Source organism: Thalia democratica, chromosome 2 (assembly GCF_965202585.1).
Source record: "Thalia democratica chromosome 2, ktThaDemo2.hap1.1, whole genome shotgun sequence".
Lineage (NCBI taxonomy): Eukaryota > Metazoa > Chordata > Thaliacea > Salpida > Salpidae > Thalia > Thalia democratica.
This window is the reverse complement of record NC_139166.1, coordinates 23,403,342-23,421,051: the sequence shown is the minus strand read 5'-3', so window position 1 is coordinate 23,421,051 and position 17,710 is coordinate 23,403,342. Positions and strand designations below refer to the sequence as shown.

The following is a 17,710-nucleotide window of genomic DNA, read 5'->3' as shown; positions in this document are numbered from 1 at the left end:
AATTAGATATTTTTAACCCCTTAAAAAATAACAGTAACTTTAAATAAAAATGTTTACATTGTTTATACAATAGAATCTTTTAATGATATACTAAGATTTATTAGTTTGCGTTTAAAATTGTTATATATATTTTTTTTCATGTAGTTTTTAGCATCTATAATTAAACAATTATAAGTATTTGCCATCATTCTTAAACTAAATGCAAGAGCAGAATTCTAGTATAACAGTTTGATAGGATAAGATTCGAAGGCAATCTTATATTAAATGATTTATAAATAAGGCTTAGTCTTACTAGAATTAAAAAATAGAATGTTTGTTAATAGATTTCGAAAGTACTGTTTTTCTTGTGTAAACTTTGAAGTTTTATTAAATTTTAACTGATGAGTCTTAATGTTAAGAAACTTTGTGCTAAATTAAACTCATAACAATAATATTAGTATAATTTAATAAAAAGCAAAAAAAACTATTCATAAAAAATGGTGTATGTAATAAAAGTTTGTCATTTAGCAAAAAAAACTAAAATAAAATTTTAATCATTGTGTATTCAACGTTATTTAGTAAAATCAAGTTTTTTATTTTGTGAAATTTCAATTATCATGGGAAATACAGGAAATTTGGAACCATGAAATATCAAATCCTTTGGCTAAGAAATTGCACAACTACTAATCAAAAGCACAAAACTGAAATGTACTTTTATATATCTACTCCAACCAGAGTTCTCACTAACAAAGGTAATGAAAATTATCCTGGGTGACCAAAAACTAGTCTAAGTTATATCAATTTAGTCTGAGTTGGACAGAATTCAAAATTGAAAAAAAAATTTGAACGAAAAACTGAGAAAGTTACTTAAAACTAAGTTGAAATTTCTAAAATGACAAAATAATAAATTAATGATAATTTTAATTTTTTTAGAAAAATTTAAAGTAAAAAATTAGCCTAAATTATCTTAACAGTGTAGCAACTCTTTCCAACAACTGTATCAGATGTAGAATTTGTTATATAAGTCAAATACAGGCCTTTTGTCCAAGTTTTTAATTACAGGTTTTTCAGAGTTGCAAGTAACATACTCACCCTTTTAATATATACAAGAAACAATGTTTGTATGTAAATACTCAACAGATATCCTGAGATACTCAAGCTCCCAAAATTTTTTTAGTTAAAGATAAAAAACTTCTTTTACCACCATAAATGGACTTCAGAGAATTTTAACATTAAGACCTTCATATTATGTTTATCAAGTTATGATAAAAGTATAATAAAGAACATTTTTTGTCAAATTACAAACTAAACATAACAAAAAGGATAATTATAAACAAACAGTGATAAATTCTTATTATTAAATGTTTTGTTGAAGTTTCCATTAATTTAGCATGTTGGTAACACAAACAACGTGAACAATTCAAGCATAAAAATTCTGTGTTAGCAAAATCGTAAAGTGCTCAGGTATTAAGACTTGATTTAAACTAGTTTTGTTTTATTAAAACTATTTTTATTGCTTTTTGTATAGTCATAGTATAAATAAGTTTTTAAAACATATTTTAAACCTTTTAAATACTTCAATAGAAAAATTTTTCAGTAAGAGGTTTTATTAAATAAAAATTTTAATGAACTATCGAAATAAGCTACTTTTGTATTAAACAATAGTCGATAATATATAACTAATTTGTTAAGATTCATTTCATTTAGTTGGTAGTCTCAAAAGATTTAAGCTTTGGTTAATCATTAGTAGGGTTTAAAAAAATTAAATTTTTACAACTTTCATTTTTTTGGTCTGTTGTAAATACAGATTGCAAAACCTTTAACATTTGAATCTTTAGAATAATATTACTTCGCCTTAATAATCTCTTTTAACCCTAATTTTAATATCTATATAAAAAAAAACAAGGTATTTTACTAAAAACAAATATATTTCAACAAGTTTTCAACAGTGTGATACAATTGTTACAAAATAAAGGAAACTTCTGCATCAGAAATTAGTTAATCACGCAAAACACAAAAATAATTAAACTTATAAATTAACATAATTAATATAACATAAGAGCACTAACTAAATAAACAAGGGTAATAAAAAATCAAAATCTTTCTGCTTACATAAATTTGGTTTGTTTACGTACGTAGACAATTGTTTCACCATTAGTGACAATGAAAACGTTAGCTCTTTGTTATTCGAGAAATTAAATTCCCTACATTGAGCTATCCTATCCAGTTCAAAAAAAAATTAAAGAAAATAATTAGACATCGTTCTTGGATGTTTTGATCAAAAGAAAAGATAGTACAATTATCACGTCGGTTTTCAGAAAACCTTCGTTCACGGGTCAATATCTAAATTTTAAATTTCCAATCTTATTGTTGCAAGAGGAAAATAAATGGAATAATTAAAACCTTATTACACAGAGCTAAGAAAATATGTTCTCCAAAAATTTTTGAGATTGAACTTAATGTTATAAAAAGATGCTAATAAAGAACGGATATCCTAATCCTTTGATTAATAGAGTTTTTTAAAGTGAAATTAACATATTAAATCACATAAAACCTTATGGTCTTGAGAAAAGTCCATTTATTTTAGTTTTGCCTTATGCAGGTTAAAAAAAATCGACTCAGTTTTAAAGAGACAAACAGAATTTAATGAAACAAATACATCGTGCTGCTGTACCTAGAGTTATTTTTACATCAAGTTCTGTTTTGAATCCTAAAGGTAAAGAATTTATGTCTAACAAACATAAAATTTGCGTGGTTTACATGTTTGAATGCTGTTGTTCAAACAGTTATATTGGTCAAACCTATAGGCACCTTAAAACCAGAATTAAAGAGCACATTCTAAAGTGTGTAAGAGAACTTATTAATTTTTTTCCTTAAGTTTTGTGTTTTGCTTAATTAACTAATTTATGGTGCAATTATAAGGATATATAAATTAAAAAACGTGTTTACTTCGTAACAATTGTATCTACCTGATGATGTAAGGACAGTGTCACTCACCTGTCCTTTTGATAAGTGTATATTCTTTTAAGTATTTACCGTCTTTGTAAAAAAATGTCACTCTCCGGCCTTGAAAAGTGTTTTACACAACTACTTAATTAAAGTTACTATTTAAAATTACATATTAAAAATTCTACGCAGCTTTCCCGAGAGAAAATCCAATTCTCTCAAATGAAAAACATGTTATTTCATATACATATGTTCATTGTGCGTGCATGTATGATGTATATATAAACTATGGCAACTTACAAAAATTAACATTTTCAGATTTTGAATAATCTGTTTTTAAAATTATATTTCAAAGTTATTTTGTAACTTTGTAAAGTACGTAACACGAAACACGAGTTTTAAGTATGTAATAACAACATTATCAATTGCAAGAAAAAAAAATCTTCTCGTTAAAAAGTAAAAAGAACTAACTAAAACGCTTGCTTACCCAAGCTGTTAAATTAACAACATATGTTTGTTAAAAAAGTTTTTGTTGTTTGCATAAGTTTTTTCAACCTTAAAATACGTCTAGGGTCAGATGTTTCTACTTAACGAGGTTAGGTCCTACCCGCTGTTCGTACTTTTCGACCCCTACTGTAAAAAATTAACACTGGAACGTTAACATTTTTTTTTTAAGAATGAAAATATAAATAAAAAAAAACACTAAAATTTTCTGGTAATTTACTTTGTTCAGATGTATTTTTAGACACGATAAAATACATTAAAGTGGTGCGAGTACTAACTTAAGTTGCTATATTTAGTTTTAAGTTTGTAGTTTTTTAGTTTAATTATTTTAAACGTGCCTTTTAAAACCTAAGAATGAAAAATTAAGTCTTTAGTTTGTATGTTAGTAATTACTGTTTAGCGTGTTTATAACATGAATAAAACATGAACGTGAGATCGCTTGCTTTAATCGCGACGATGGATCCCCACAGGTCAAACTATGAAGACCCGACACCGATCTAGATCAGGTGAAAGGGTTGGAGTTTAAGTGTTTTACTTTAAATTAACGCGTATGATGTTAAGATATGATCACGTTTTTCCAATTTGAAAATATTTATAAAGAATTAAAAAAAAAACAATAACAGCGAGAGCTTTTTAGAAATCTGTTTAAAAATTTAAAAACTTCAAGTTAGTTAATATTTATTTCTGCAAAAATTTTTTAAGAAACAGTTTTAATGCTTAAAGAAAATTTTAGAAATTACATCATTTTATTTATTCTAAATGTTGTCTATTTTTAAGTTGGAATGCATTTTCTACTTGTAAAACAACATTCAAAATTAAAGTTATCTTTTATAAAAAATACCTTTTGATAACAATGTATATTTCTACCAGTACGTTAGTTCTACTCAAAGTACTAATAATTACTAAAAAATTACATTACTCAGTATTCATTGATAAATACACGTTGTAGTGTTAAATTTTCAAATAACTAGTAAGATTGCAATAAGTCCTATTTGATTAAAACAATTGATATACCTCTTAAATCTAATTTTTTTTAATATTATATCAAAAAGACAGTAAACCATTCGTTTAATTTTGTCTTGTTTAATATTAAGTAAACAGAAATCTAAGAAATTATTTTCAAAGTCTTATTATAAAAACTTTAAGAAAGAAGTTTTAATAAATTTATAGTAAGAAATTGATTGTAAAATCAATGGCTATTGACATTAATTTAAGCTTGTTAAAGTTCCTTATTGTAAAATTAGAGAATAGTTTAGAAGATACTTTTAAACTCAAACATTATTAATCTAAATACTTATAATGAAATTCCTAAGTTTAAGATTAAATTAAACTAAAAAAGTTTATAACTTTTACAACTATGAGTTAACTTTGTAGTTTTTTCAATTATAAAGACTTAAGAACTTAATGTTGTTACTTCGAAGTACTTGATGTAAATACTTTACTGTTTTCGTGAGTTGTTATAACTAACTCTTGTATAAAGTTAAAAACTTAAAGCTTTAAGAAACTGCGAAATTATTTCAGTTTATAATCTTTTTATCGACTTTTGAATACTTGAACTTTATCTTTTTTTATATCAAGTTCGTGATAGTTGTTATTATTTTGTAGTAAGTAATATTTTGATATCTTCTTCAAAACTTCCTGTAAAAATAGTTCTTAAATACTTACGTTGGTTTAAAAGTAGTTAGGGTTAATAAACTTATATTTTAGCAAACATAAAAGTTTAATATATCTAGTGTTTGTAGTACTTAAAAAGCAAAATAAACGCAACAATATAAGCAATTGAAGCAAACTAATTATTAGTTTTAAAAAGCTTAAAATTCAAAAAATCGTTTATTTTTGTTTTATAAGAATATGTTTAAAGTATGTTCAGTTTTTTTTTCCTTTAAGAATGATTAATTTCTTATCTTTAATGAAACTTTGCGTTTTTATTATTATACATATTAACTTATAAAATATTTACTAAATAGTATCTAATAAAGTTTCATTAGAGATTTATGAGTTTCATTAAAGTTAGATTTCAAATGCAACTCTGCTACAAAAAAAATATTGCTAACTACTAAAACTTTTTAGTTCTATTAAATATTTTAAACTGGTACGGATACTTTAAAAATTTCAAAACTTATAAAATATGTCATTGTTTTGTAACAATACGCCAAGTCTAACTGTTTTAAATGCTTTCTTCTTAACATTGAAATGAAAATTTTTGAGCAGAGCAAAAAAGATTATGGTATAAAAAACAGATAGTTTCTATTAATTTATTTTAAAATTTCAGACTGCTTCAGTTTAACAGTAAAGCGAGAGACTAAAGAAATATTATAATACAGTTAATAAATAATACTAAAATTAGTTGAGTTTCAAAACTTATTTTATTCAAAACATTAATGTAAAAAAACGTAAGTCTTGATACATAAAATAAAAAACGTCAAAAAAAAAATTTCATAGTTTAAATAACTAAATACAATTATGAAAGCGTTTACTTCTATCTGAAACAAAGTGAAACAAAAGCTACTTACACAATAAAAATAGATATAAAATTGCTTTATTATTAAATGTACCTAAAAGTAACTTAGTAAAAAAACGTAAAAAAACCTATCTACAACAGCAATACTGAAAAAATGCTCAAAAGCAGAAAATTAGTATTTTTACAGATCAGACGCAAAATGTTCTGTTGCATGAGAAAAAGAAAGAAAAAAGCAGAAAAGAAAAAAACGACCGAACCCCCCAAGTGGTGTGAGGCGTGCGACCTTGAAAAGGGGGTGCACAGGCGCGAGAACAAGTACAAGGTAATCCCCTTGAAGCGAACCAGCCACGACCACAAAACCGTCTGCAGGGCCTTCATGGCCACCAGCTGGCACACCAATGCCAGGTGGACCCCAGAAATACTGCGGGTGTACAACATCGTGGGGAATTCCCGGAACGAGGAAAAGGCGGGGGTGAGGTACGAGGGAGGGATGCTTCTGTACTTCGGCATGCGGGTGAACCACGCGGACAACTTTCTGTGGCAAGGGTTCGGCAGGACGAACTGCCTGTCGTACGGGGTCAGCTGGAACGGCCAGGTGCGGTTAACCAACTCGAGCTTTGCGGCGGTGACGGCGTGCGACCCCAAGTACAGCGATTTGGGGGAGCCGTGGCACAGGTGCGAGTGCGTCCCGTTCGCCAACGAGGTCGTCTACGTGGTCGTGTGCGAGGTGCCGCGACCCGAGAAGTGTAAGGTGTTCGATCTGGAGCCCAAAATCAAGGGGCTCTACCCTTTCGAGAAGTACAAGGGAAGGGTGACCATGGAAGACGACTGCCATTTCAGGGACAGCATGGGAAGGGGCCTGAGCAAGGGGAGTTTGAATTTCGACGAGTTCTCGATCGGGGACCCGGTTGGTGAGCGGGTATGCGACGAGTTCCTGGTCGGGGACAAGTTGGTGAAGCCGGTTTACCTGGTAGCTGTCAGATTTCGGCTGTGATTTATCAATAAAAAAATTCAGTCTATTATTTAATAAATGTTTTTGGATGTTTGTGTTGCAATTTTTTTTTGGTCTTAATACGATTGATAGCTTTATAATTCCTTTTTTAGCTAACTAAATATTTCATGAATTACAAGTAATTAATATTGTTTTTAAGGACTTTTCTTCCTTTGGAACTAATCATTTTAAACAATGTGACTAAGTTTATGAATTTGTATTGAGACTTTACAATATCACTAAAAAACGAGTTGTCATAAAACGTTGAAACATTTTTTAATTAAAGTTATGACGTTGTTAAAGTATACTTTTTGGTATTCTCTAATCCAGAGGTCGGCAGTGATAGCCGGCTCACTTTCGTAGACTCGCGGGCAGTACTGCATATAAATAAGTCTTCCGCAGGCCGCTATTATTTTAACAAATTACATTAATCAATAAAAATAAGCTGTTTTAAACAAAAAGTGAAGTCAAATATTAATAAAAAATTCACTATGTAACACATAGCATAAGGTTGAGATCGTACTTGTTAGTTTTAAAAAAGTATAGTTTTAGCTGGAAAGTACCTCCCGGAAAGTATATCTTTGATTTGTGAGCTCAGTCCACCGACCCTCTAATCAACCTTGTTTTAGATACGTAAATTTAAGAATTAAAATAACTTACAAAAATACACACTTGTTAAATTTACTGTGGAATTATATTTATAAAAAGTTTAAAATAATAAATTTTACAGGTTTAAACAATAAAAATTTATTTATACCTGTAAACTTACAAACTACTAGTTTATATTATAAAACATATAAAATAAATACTATTATTGTACTTTAGCAGTTTATGAGGTGTTTTATGTAAGTAAAACTTTTCAAAAAGTGAAGTTTAGTATTTTTGTATTGTCATTTTACTAATCAAGTATTTTGTTTGTTTAAAAAATCAAGCATTCAAAATATTTTGTCTTTGTGGCGAAATTTTAATTGTTTTTACTGAAAAATGTTTACACAACAAACAAACTTAATTTTTTACTTAACTTAAGAAACCTTGCTTTTTTTAAGTAAAATGACTGTTAAAAATAAGTCAATAAATAATTGGTCAAAAAAGTTTATAAGCTTATCATTTTCAGTAGTTTTAAACATGTTTGTAAATGTACCATAGAAAAAAAAGTATGACGAAAAATTAAAAGCTTTTTAAATAAAATATTCAAAAAAAGTAATGTTACGGGAACTATTTGCTTTGTGTTTATAAACTTTTAAAACGCTACCTAATACACAAAACACGTTTAAATTAGATAAAAACTTAAAAAAACAGATATGAAATGACTTAAAAATTTTCAAATGTGGAATTTATATCTGTTTTTATAAATAAATTTCATCTATTATCTGAAAAACTAAACATCCTTGAAAGACCATGATAATGCAATCAACTAAACAAACGGAAAATTGTTTATAGAAACGTTATTTGTTTCAACGTTGAATTTGATTAGCGCAATCAATGCAATCCGAACAACAAAAGTAATGATTAATCTGTAAACAAAAATAAAGTTTCCATATATTATTTTGTGTTATTCGCTTTGGTTATTTAATCAAGTTTTTTTTCAACCGATAAAGTATAATATAACTGCAGATGTATAAAAATTGCTTTAACTTCATCAAAAACAGTTTTTACCGTTTTGTAACAATTGTTTTTAGTTTATATACTGATATAGTATTAAAAATCAGAGTTTAAATTATAGTTTAGAGTGTTTTAAAATGTAAAACATATGTAAGGTCTATTTACTAGTTTTGAAATTTGTTTGTATGTTCCTACTGATTTAGAGTACTTTTCGATATGTTATAAACAGTATTTGTAATCGTAAGTGGTTGTATTTAAAAAACATTTGACTTGCTTTTAAATTTTGAAAGAGCTTTTTTTAAACGACAGTACTTTTTTTTAAAGTCGACCAACAATAATTTGCATACCAAGTTGACGAATTTTTAGTCAAAATTTACAGAAGAAATGTTTAATATTTATGTAATTTTTTTATTACTTTTTTTAACTCACTAAAATGCTGATGATAGCCTTTATTATTACAGAAACTAAAGTAAAATAGTTTTTGAAAGATACAAACTAAACAAATTATAAATACAAAACACTTTAATGAAGGACATAGAACAAAAATGTTATCATTAAAAACTGCAATATTTTTATTTCTACCTCTTCTAACAAGTAAGCATACTATTTTTTTATACTAACTTAGGGCACAAAAACAACTCATTTGTAAAAGTTTAGATCATTAGTTTTCATTGTTGAATTAACATTCCGAACTTTGTTAATCTGAAAAAATTGAACTTGTTTTATACATTATTACTTTACTTATATAACTGCATAATATAATGAAGTATGCTCATTCGAAAAGGTAAGTATTTTTATCAATATATTTAGTTATCTGTCGGATAATATAAATAAAGAAATAATAGATTAATAAAAACACAGGCATATCTTAATTTTTTAAGATTTAAAAAACACAAGCATACAAAAATACTTCTATTAAAAAGTAACAGGGACAATGGGAGAAAACCTATAATTATAGAATAAACATATCAACATAACAGAAACAATATCTTACAGACTTTTATTTTAACAATGTACTGACTTTCATAATTAAAGTATTTATACTCTTTAAAATACTTAGTATTATAAAAATACTAACGGGCAACAGAAAAACTTTTAAAGCACTCTAAGAAAATAGTTTATTCTCACTTAAACTATACTGAAACATCAAAAATGAATAATTTCTAACTTGTTAAAACAGATTATAAACAGCTTTCAAAGTTTAAATAAATGTAAAAGTAAAATGTCCTACGGCCTGCAAAACCTTGGTTAAACGACATAAATACCGTATTAAACTAACTTTTTATTACTTATTATATCTTCAAACAGATTTGAAAAACAAAATAATTTAAATAATCAAACAATAATATTTTGCTACAGGTTCGGCGCCGACGTGCCCGCAGGACTGGGAGTTTTACGGCAACGACTGCTGGTACTTTTCCTTCCAGACATTGGGCCTAGACCCCGTGCAGTCGTGGACGGCAGCCGAATCGACCTGCCAGATGAACGGAGGTCACTTAGCCTGGTTCGCTTCCCCCGCCGAACAGGTTGGTTGTGACGTCATAAAGCTTGTTTTTTTTTTAGCAAAAGTTTTACTTGTGAAACATTTTTTTGAAGAAAACCCAAGTTATGTTATTTTTTTTATTAGTTAAATGATGTGCAATCTTATTGCTATATATGACACGACGCTGTTTAATACGTCTTAAAGTTTTTTATTTTCAATAAAAAGATTTACACTTCAAAATTTCTAAAACTTAAATAAACTTATTTACTTCCTAACATGTAGTAAAATATTACTTTAAGTATTACTGACTTGTATTATAACTTTGTTGGTTTCTTAAAGTAAATATATATTTTTTATAAACATTTAGGTATAATAACTTTAAGTTTTGTGCAAAAAGCTGGTATTAGTATCAAATCTGATAATTAGTAAAATACTGGTGTTTTTCATTTAAAACTAATTTATAGTTTATGCTCTAGTTTATTTTTAAACTAAATTTTATGTTTAAATAGGATTGGGCGTACAAGAAAGTAGAAACATCGAACAATATAAGGTGGTGGATTGGTTTGAACGACTTGAATGCCGAAGGAACGTACAATTGGATCGGAGATCCTATTCCTTATGACGATCTTACAAGGTAAACGATCCAACATCATTAATATAAATCGTGTGTTAAGTCTTTATCTTTCTATTTGAACAAGGGTTATATTTTTAGATTTAGTTCATGTCAGTTTTAGATGTTCTACTAAAAGTGAAACTCAGATTAGACACACTTCTTTTATAGTTTAGTGTTTGTTAAAAATATTAAGATTAAGGTAAATTTAATTTAATGACTTAAAAACTAATACTTTGAAATAAAGAATTTCAGCCAAAAATCTACAACTTTTTTTTTGTAATTATCAAAAAACCGTTTTTAATTAAACCTTTATATTGTAAACAAAAACTTTAAAACTATTTTGAATATTACACTTAACTTATTAAGCTTAATCTTAAAATCAAGGAAAATACTACTGTTGTTTATTAGTTGGTTTTAAATTTTTTATTACTACAAATCAAATAAAACACATGCAAGAGTAAACAAGTTTGACCCAAAACTTTACGATCTTTAACATTCATACTAATTAGTTGATATTTGTTTAATTTTTATGTAACTTTAAAATTTAGTTTAGTTGAACTATAGTTACAAATTTAGTTTTGAAAGATGTAAAAAACACAACTTACATAAACCGACTTATTTTTTTACAAACATGTGATTTAAAGAAAACTATTGAAAAATTAAATAAAAATTATTCAAAAACTAGCTTGTAAGTAAGAGGAAAATTAAAATTTAAAGGAAACCTTAAAACTCCTATAATTTTTTATTTTATTTGAAAAACAACAAAAAAGTAATAATTCAGAACACTGCTTTTCTTTTCAAGGCGTAAATTACAAAACTTATTTTCTACGTAAGACTTGTCACTGCACCGCTGCTAAATATTTTATATTTTTTTATAGCAACTGGTTGATAGGGGAGCCGAACAACAAAGGGGACGAGGACTGCGTGCAGATGATGGTGGATCCCCCGTTGCAGAGGGGGAAGTGGAACGATGACAGCTGCAACCGCGCCACCAACTACATTTGCCGCGCCCCGTCAGGTAGTTTCGCGAAACTCAGTTTTTTGAAAAACCTAAAAATCATTTTTTGGTTGACTGTGTTTATGTTTATACACAAGATAGCTTATACGTAGTTTACAAGCATTTTTTAAATTACACTTTGGTAGTAGTTTATAGACACAAGCACTTTTTTTAAGTTTTAAAATGTTTCAGCCCAATCGGCCAAATGTCCACAAGGTTGGTCCGAAAGGCCAGGTAGCGACAGCTGCTACAAGCCCAGCAGTGAAGCAAAAACGTGGCACGAAGCCGATCTTGAGTGCAAGTACGTAACAATAGCTTGTGTAGATGTTGTATAACCGAATTAAAAAAAACTTTTTTAACATAAAAGAGCACTTAAAACCTTTAAACTAAATTTTAAACATATGTACTATTTGACGTAAAGCTGTAAGTAGCAACTTTTTCATGTGGCTGAGACAGAATGTTGTAGATAAAAGAAGTAAAAAAAAGAAAAGTACCTTTACAAAATCTTTAATTTTTTTTTATTATTAAATACACCGTTCCTTTTTATCTTATTTTAAATGCAGCTTTATCTATAAAGCTTCAGAATGTTTATAAAAATTTATTTGAAATTTACCTTTACCATTGAAAATTGTGCTTTATTAATAAACAAATCCCATTAAAACCATAAAAATAAGTATAAGGTAGCATGCAACTGTTTTATTTTATACGTTTGTTTTTTAAAAAATTTCTAATAATCAAAGCAAAAAAATCATATTGGTTTGCGCTGTTTGAAACTTATTAGCAATTTTGTTTACTTATGTTAAAATCAAAATGTAAATCTAATTAACAAATCAGAGGGCAGGGATCCTGGCTGGTTTCCGTCCAATCACAAGACGAGGAGGCTTTCGTCGAGGGGCTTGTCGATAAATCGCAGAACAAAGAGTACTACATAGGGTACTCCGATACCGTGAGTTGATTTTTTTGTGTAAACTGTTCCTCTGTAAAGTAAAATTGAACAAAAGCGTAAAGTTAGAATTTGACATTTTTATAACTTTTTAGTCCAATACTATGAAGTTTTTGCAAAATTTTATAGACTGTCTAACGTTTTCTAATTTAATTGTAATTTCTAAAGATACTGTCAAGTTAAAATATATATTAAAGTAAACTTACAGTAAATAAGAAAAAAATCTAGTTAGTCGGTAATCAAAGTTTTGTACCAGTATACTTGAAGAGGTTTTTAGGCATAGCAAGCAAGATTTTAGAACCTTTTTAAGTTTTTAGAGAAAAATAAAAGATTATTCAGTTATAAAAAAGTCGATTAATTTTTTTTTAAATATTTCTTATTCAGGTAACACCAGGGAGTTTTAGCTGGGTGGACCCTTCTGCCGCAGACAACACTTACACAAATTTCAAAAGCGGTACACCCCCAAAGTGAGAATTTATTATTAAATGTAACCTTTAAAAAGTGCATTTTTAAACTAAAGAAAACCAAGCAATAGTTTAATTAAAAAAATTAATATGTCTAAAACGCTTGTTTCGTAGCTGAATGTGAAATGAGCTCAAACGACGACGTTGTATACCAAAACTAGTATCTGCACTTGGGACTTTTTTAACTCAAATTTTTTTATAGTCAATAAAAAATTGACAGTTACTAACATATTAAAATTTTTAATCTAGTAGATGTACAACGAACAACAAGTTCCTATACTTTGTAATGAAATAAAGTTCAAGTTTTAATTAGTAAGATAGTTTATTAAAAAAAAAGTACTTGAATCAAAAATAGTATTTCAAGTGCGTAAGCAAGTAAATATAACTTGCGTACTAAAAACCTGTCCTTAATAATAATATATTTTTGTTAATAATTTAAAAAAATGTTTAACGGACTATTTTCAATGTATAATGTTTACTTACATTTTCAGTAGAAGCACAAACATGAAATTTTTAGAATTTTAAAACAAAAATAAAATAAAAGTATAAAAATTATTCAACTAAAAATTTGAATTTGTTTACTTAACGTTGCCTGTATGAAAACAATTGTTTTAAAATAGTCACGTTTATGTTTGTAGTGCATTTGTTGACATTGCTAACATGTTTGTTCTAACATTAATTGCATATTACAAAGGAGAAAACCTATAGATAAAAGTTTTAAATTTTCAAAACAAATAAATAAAATACTATATCAGCACAATGTTTACTTTACTGGGGCAAAGTTTAGCTTTTTTACTGATTTTCAGGCAATTAGCTAAAATTAAAATTTATAGTAATTATGAATAGTTTTTAAGTTCAAGGTTTTTGTTTAAACAAATAATGTTATAAATTATTCTTTTTGTGATTATATTTTAACTTTCATAATTATTTTAAATTATAATGACAAGTAAAAATATTAAACTTGTAAAAAGTTAGTAAGTTTAATGAAATTTCTACGCTGTTTCGAGACAACCCAGTAGATTTTAGTATGAATTCGCACACAAGAACAATATAAGTTTACGTTAAATAAATATTCTATTCTATAAAAAGCAAGCTCAAAGACTCTTTCTATAACAAACTTTTATTTTTATTCGGTTTTAATGTAAATTATTAAAAAAATTTAAACTTGCCTTACATTTTAATAATTTCTTTAGTAAAATAATCTATAACTTAATATACTTGATTATTCGGCAGGCCTTAAAAAATAACTAAAGTATGTATCATACAAGTTTGATGTTTATAGCACGCATAGTTTAAGAATTTATAAGTATTTTTTATAATGACAAAAATGTTTAAAGTAAACCAAGTAAATTTTCCTCAACAGACCTCAGTACACGGGAAGCTCATGTGTCCAGATGACCGAGCCGAATAGTTGGAAGTGGACAGTTACTAAGTGTAGCAAGCCGCTCCAGTTTATATGTGAACGTGGTCTTATCGGTTCGTGGAACAGACTTGTTGTTTATGCTTTTTGAATCTTAAATTCAAAGTGGCAATATCTTATCTAAATTTGAAAAATAAATATTAAAGCAGACAAATGTTCATTTCAGTTTTAACATTATTTTTTTAACAATAACTTACAGTTCTTCTTAACTTGTTTTGTACAATTTTAAAAAAATAAAGAAAAATTGATGTCTAGGAGTTTTAAAGATCTGTTTGGCTTCAATGCAGGCTTATATTAAATTTACCTGACTTAAAGTATTTAATTTATACCTCTTTTGATACCTAAAAAACGAGTAGAACCTTTAAATAAAATCTTAGATAAGGGGTCGGCAAACTGCAACTTGCGGGCCAAATGCGACCGCAAAGCATAAATATGCTTCCCGATATTTACTTTTTAGCTAATATCTATAAAAAAATTAAAAAATTGTAGTGAGGAATTACATCTAATATTGATAATTAGTAACTCTTAGTCTTTTATTATTGATTACTTTGTTGTATTTTAGTTTGAATTTATTGCTACATTAATTAGAATAACTGCGGCCTAAGAACCCCATTTTACTATAGATTGCAACCCGCGAGCAACATTTTCTAAGAAAATTAGCCGGTCACTTATAAATGGCTACCGACCCCTACCTTTAAAAAGATTTTTTTTTGCACAGTGATCATTTAAGTTTTATTACAAAGGTTTTGCTTGAACTATTCAATCTAGAAAATTGTGATTCTAACCTACTTTCAGGTGACTGCCCGGCAGGATGGACACTGTTGGACGGCAAGTGTTACGAAATAGTCATCAACGCCAACAGGGTTCAGACCTGGACCAATGCCAAGGAGGAGTGCAAGTTTATCGGCGCTGAAATGCTAAAAATTGAAAGGTGATTAAAACAAAGACTTTAAATTTTAAGTTCTCTATCAAATAATTAGTTACCATTAAGTGTCAGTCTCTGTTTTGTTATTTATATACCTGTTAAAAGCATGAAGGTAGTGGAAATTACATATTAAACTAAAATATACTTTTCTTATACCAAAAATAGACTTTTGTTTTGATAAGTATTAAGGATTCTATAATAATTTATTGTCAAAAAAAAAAAACGTAAAAAATAACTAAATGTTTTAGAACTTACTACGCAAAATATTAAACCATAAATATTTAGACAATACATTAAAAAATATATTTGGAACTAAAGTTTGTAAAATTTTACTACCCCATCAAACAAAAACTAAAAACAAATTACAACTGCAGTGACTCGGAGCAGATTTATTTTGCATCCATCTTGGAGGCCCTTCGCGGAATTGGTCACGATCAGCTGTGGTTGGGAGGCTCGGACATAGGTAGCGATGGCAACTGGCGGTGGTCCGACGGGTCACCAATTGAGAAGTACTACTGGCAGGCCGGTTACCCTAAAAACGTACAAAGTTAGAAAAAAACAAGTTTTAAATTATTGTTTGTCTGCGAGTTTCGTTTTGTTTATTGTTTTAATTAGATAGTTATAAGTTTATATTAATAGGAAATTTGAATTCTTTTAGACACTAAATAAATTAAATAAAATGTTCACATTTTATTTTTCTGTTTCGATGTAGCCAAAAAATAGTTGTAGGTCTTATTCACTTAAAAAAGAAGTTAATAAATTACTACATTATAGTTATAATTCTTTAGTAGTAACTTTTTCAACAACAAAGTAAAATTTATCTTTAATTTTTCTAAAGTTTATATACTTAAATACTATGTTGTATGTGCTTTTTCGCGTAGTAGTTTTGTATCTATTTCTTTAAGTGAATATTTCCTTACAAGAAAACATAAATATAGCAAGAAATTTAAACAAAGAAAAAAAATAGCACAGAAATATTCGAACACTTTTGTAAGTAAACTGTTTAAAACATTAGATACTTGCTAATGTTGTAAATTTTTTGTTTGATAGGTAGAGACGACTGTATGACGATTTACACGGGCAACAACGTGAACAACTGGGAAAGTGGGGATTGTTTCAGGCAACTTCCATACGTCTGCACGGTTCCTGAAGGTGCCAAGTTGGCTCCCAGTGGTAGTGGAACCATCACTAGTTAGTTGCAAGAGTGTAAAATACAGTTAAAAAATGATAGCTGTTCTATAAAATAATATATAAATATATGTAGTACATATTTCTTTATTTATTAAGCAAAATTGTACAAACAGTTGTAAAATTAAACAAAAAAAAAACAAGTAGGCTTGTAAAAAACTAAAACTTAATAAGGATTAAAAAGTTTATAAAACTTTTCTTACTTTTTAAACAAAACACTCGAAAAAATTTAATTGTAAAGCAAGCTGTGTGACTAAAGACCTTTAATAAATCCAAACTATTTGTACTTTTTGCGTCTAAAAAGACAGCTAAAGTAATAAAACACTAAATTGTTACGTCATATAGTCGACGGCAAATGTGACGAAGGATGGAGACACTACAATGGCAAGTGTTACAAGTTTGAAACCAGCAGCATGACTTTTCAAAAATCCAAGGAATTCTGCCAACAGAACAACGGAATGCTGACATCGATTCTGGATGAAAACGAGCAAAGCTTCCTTGTGGGTTCGTTGCTAAAAAATAGTTTGGTAGTCTCTGTTTTAATTAGAGTAATAATAAACGGTCAAAACTTTGTAGTAGGCACTTTGTACTTTAGCTCGGGTTTCAGGAAATTGAAAACATACATAATTGTTATTGTTAACTAGGTTTATTACTCCAATTTTTTGCTGATATTTTCCTTTTTTTAATTTTAAAACTATAGGACTTTGAATGAACTTTAATTATACTACTCTAGCAAACCGTTTCTCAACATAAATACAAGACATGAAAAACTTGAAAAAATACTTTTAGTTTGTTTTATGATATTATTTCTTTCCGCACAAAACTTGCTAAAAAGTCCAACAAATACTTTCAGGACACTCTCAGCAAAAGTACTGGATCGGTCTCGAAATGGGGGCTTCTGCATACGAATGGAACGACAAAAGTACCATAATATTTGAAAACTGGGGTGTGAACGCAACAAAGACTTTGAATTGCGTTTCCATGAAGGCCAACGGGGATTGGAATGATGAAGATTGCGCCCTCTACAGGCGACCCTTGTGCAAAAAGGAAGACAGTGAGTTTTTGTGTACAAAAAAAGCTTGTTGATATTTCTTTCCGAACAGTTACTTTAGATTAAACATTGCGTTAAAGTTCCAATATGATTGTTTCAATTAATCAAACATCACAAACTTTTACACAGACTCTGGCATCCGG

General features: G+C 28.1%; 1 protein-coding gene across 1 annotated transcript in view; it reads left to right on the top strand.

The window, feature by feature from the left end:
- The first annotated feature begins 9,251 nt into the window (after positions 1-9,251).
- The window catches only part of LOC145828461 (uncharacterized), a 29,972-nt gene continuing 21,513 nt past the window's right edge, over positions 9,252-17,710 (top strand). Inside the window, exons 1-13 of the mRNA XM_082936219.1 lie at positions 9,252-9,267; positions 9,843-10,009; positions 10,476-10,600; positions 11,458-11,597; positions 11,769-11,877; positions 12,411-12,522; positions 12,904-12,986; positions 14,347-14,459; positions 15,199-15,334; positions 15,703-15,875; positions 16,379-16,519; positions 16,862-17,020; positions 17,370-17,570. Of these exons, the coding sequence (XP_082792345.1) occupies positions 9,252-9,267; positions 9,843-10,009; positions 10,476-10,600; positions 11,458-11,597; positions 11,769-11,877; positions 12,411-12,522; positions 12,904-12,986; positions 14,347-14,459; positions 15,199-15,334; positions 15,703-15,875; positions 16,379-16,519; positions 16,862-17,020; positions 17,370-17,570 (1,675 nt within the window). The remainder of the gene's footprint in view (positions 9,268-9,842; positions 10,010-10,475; positions 10,601-11,457; positions 11,598-11,768; positions 11,878-12,410; positions 12,523-12,903; positions 12,987-14,346; positions 14,460-15,198; positions 15,335-15,702; positions 15,876-16,378; positions 16,520-16,861; positions 17,021-17,369; positions 17,571-17,710) is intronic.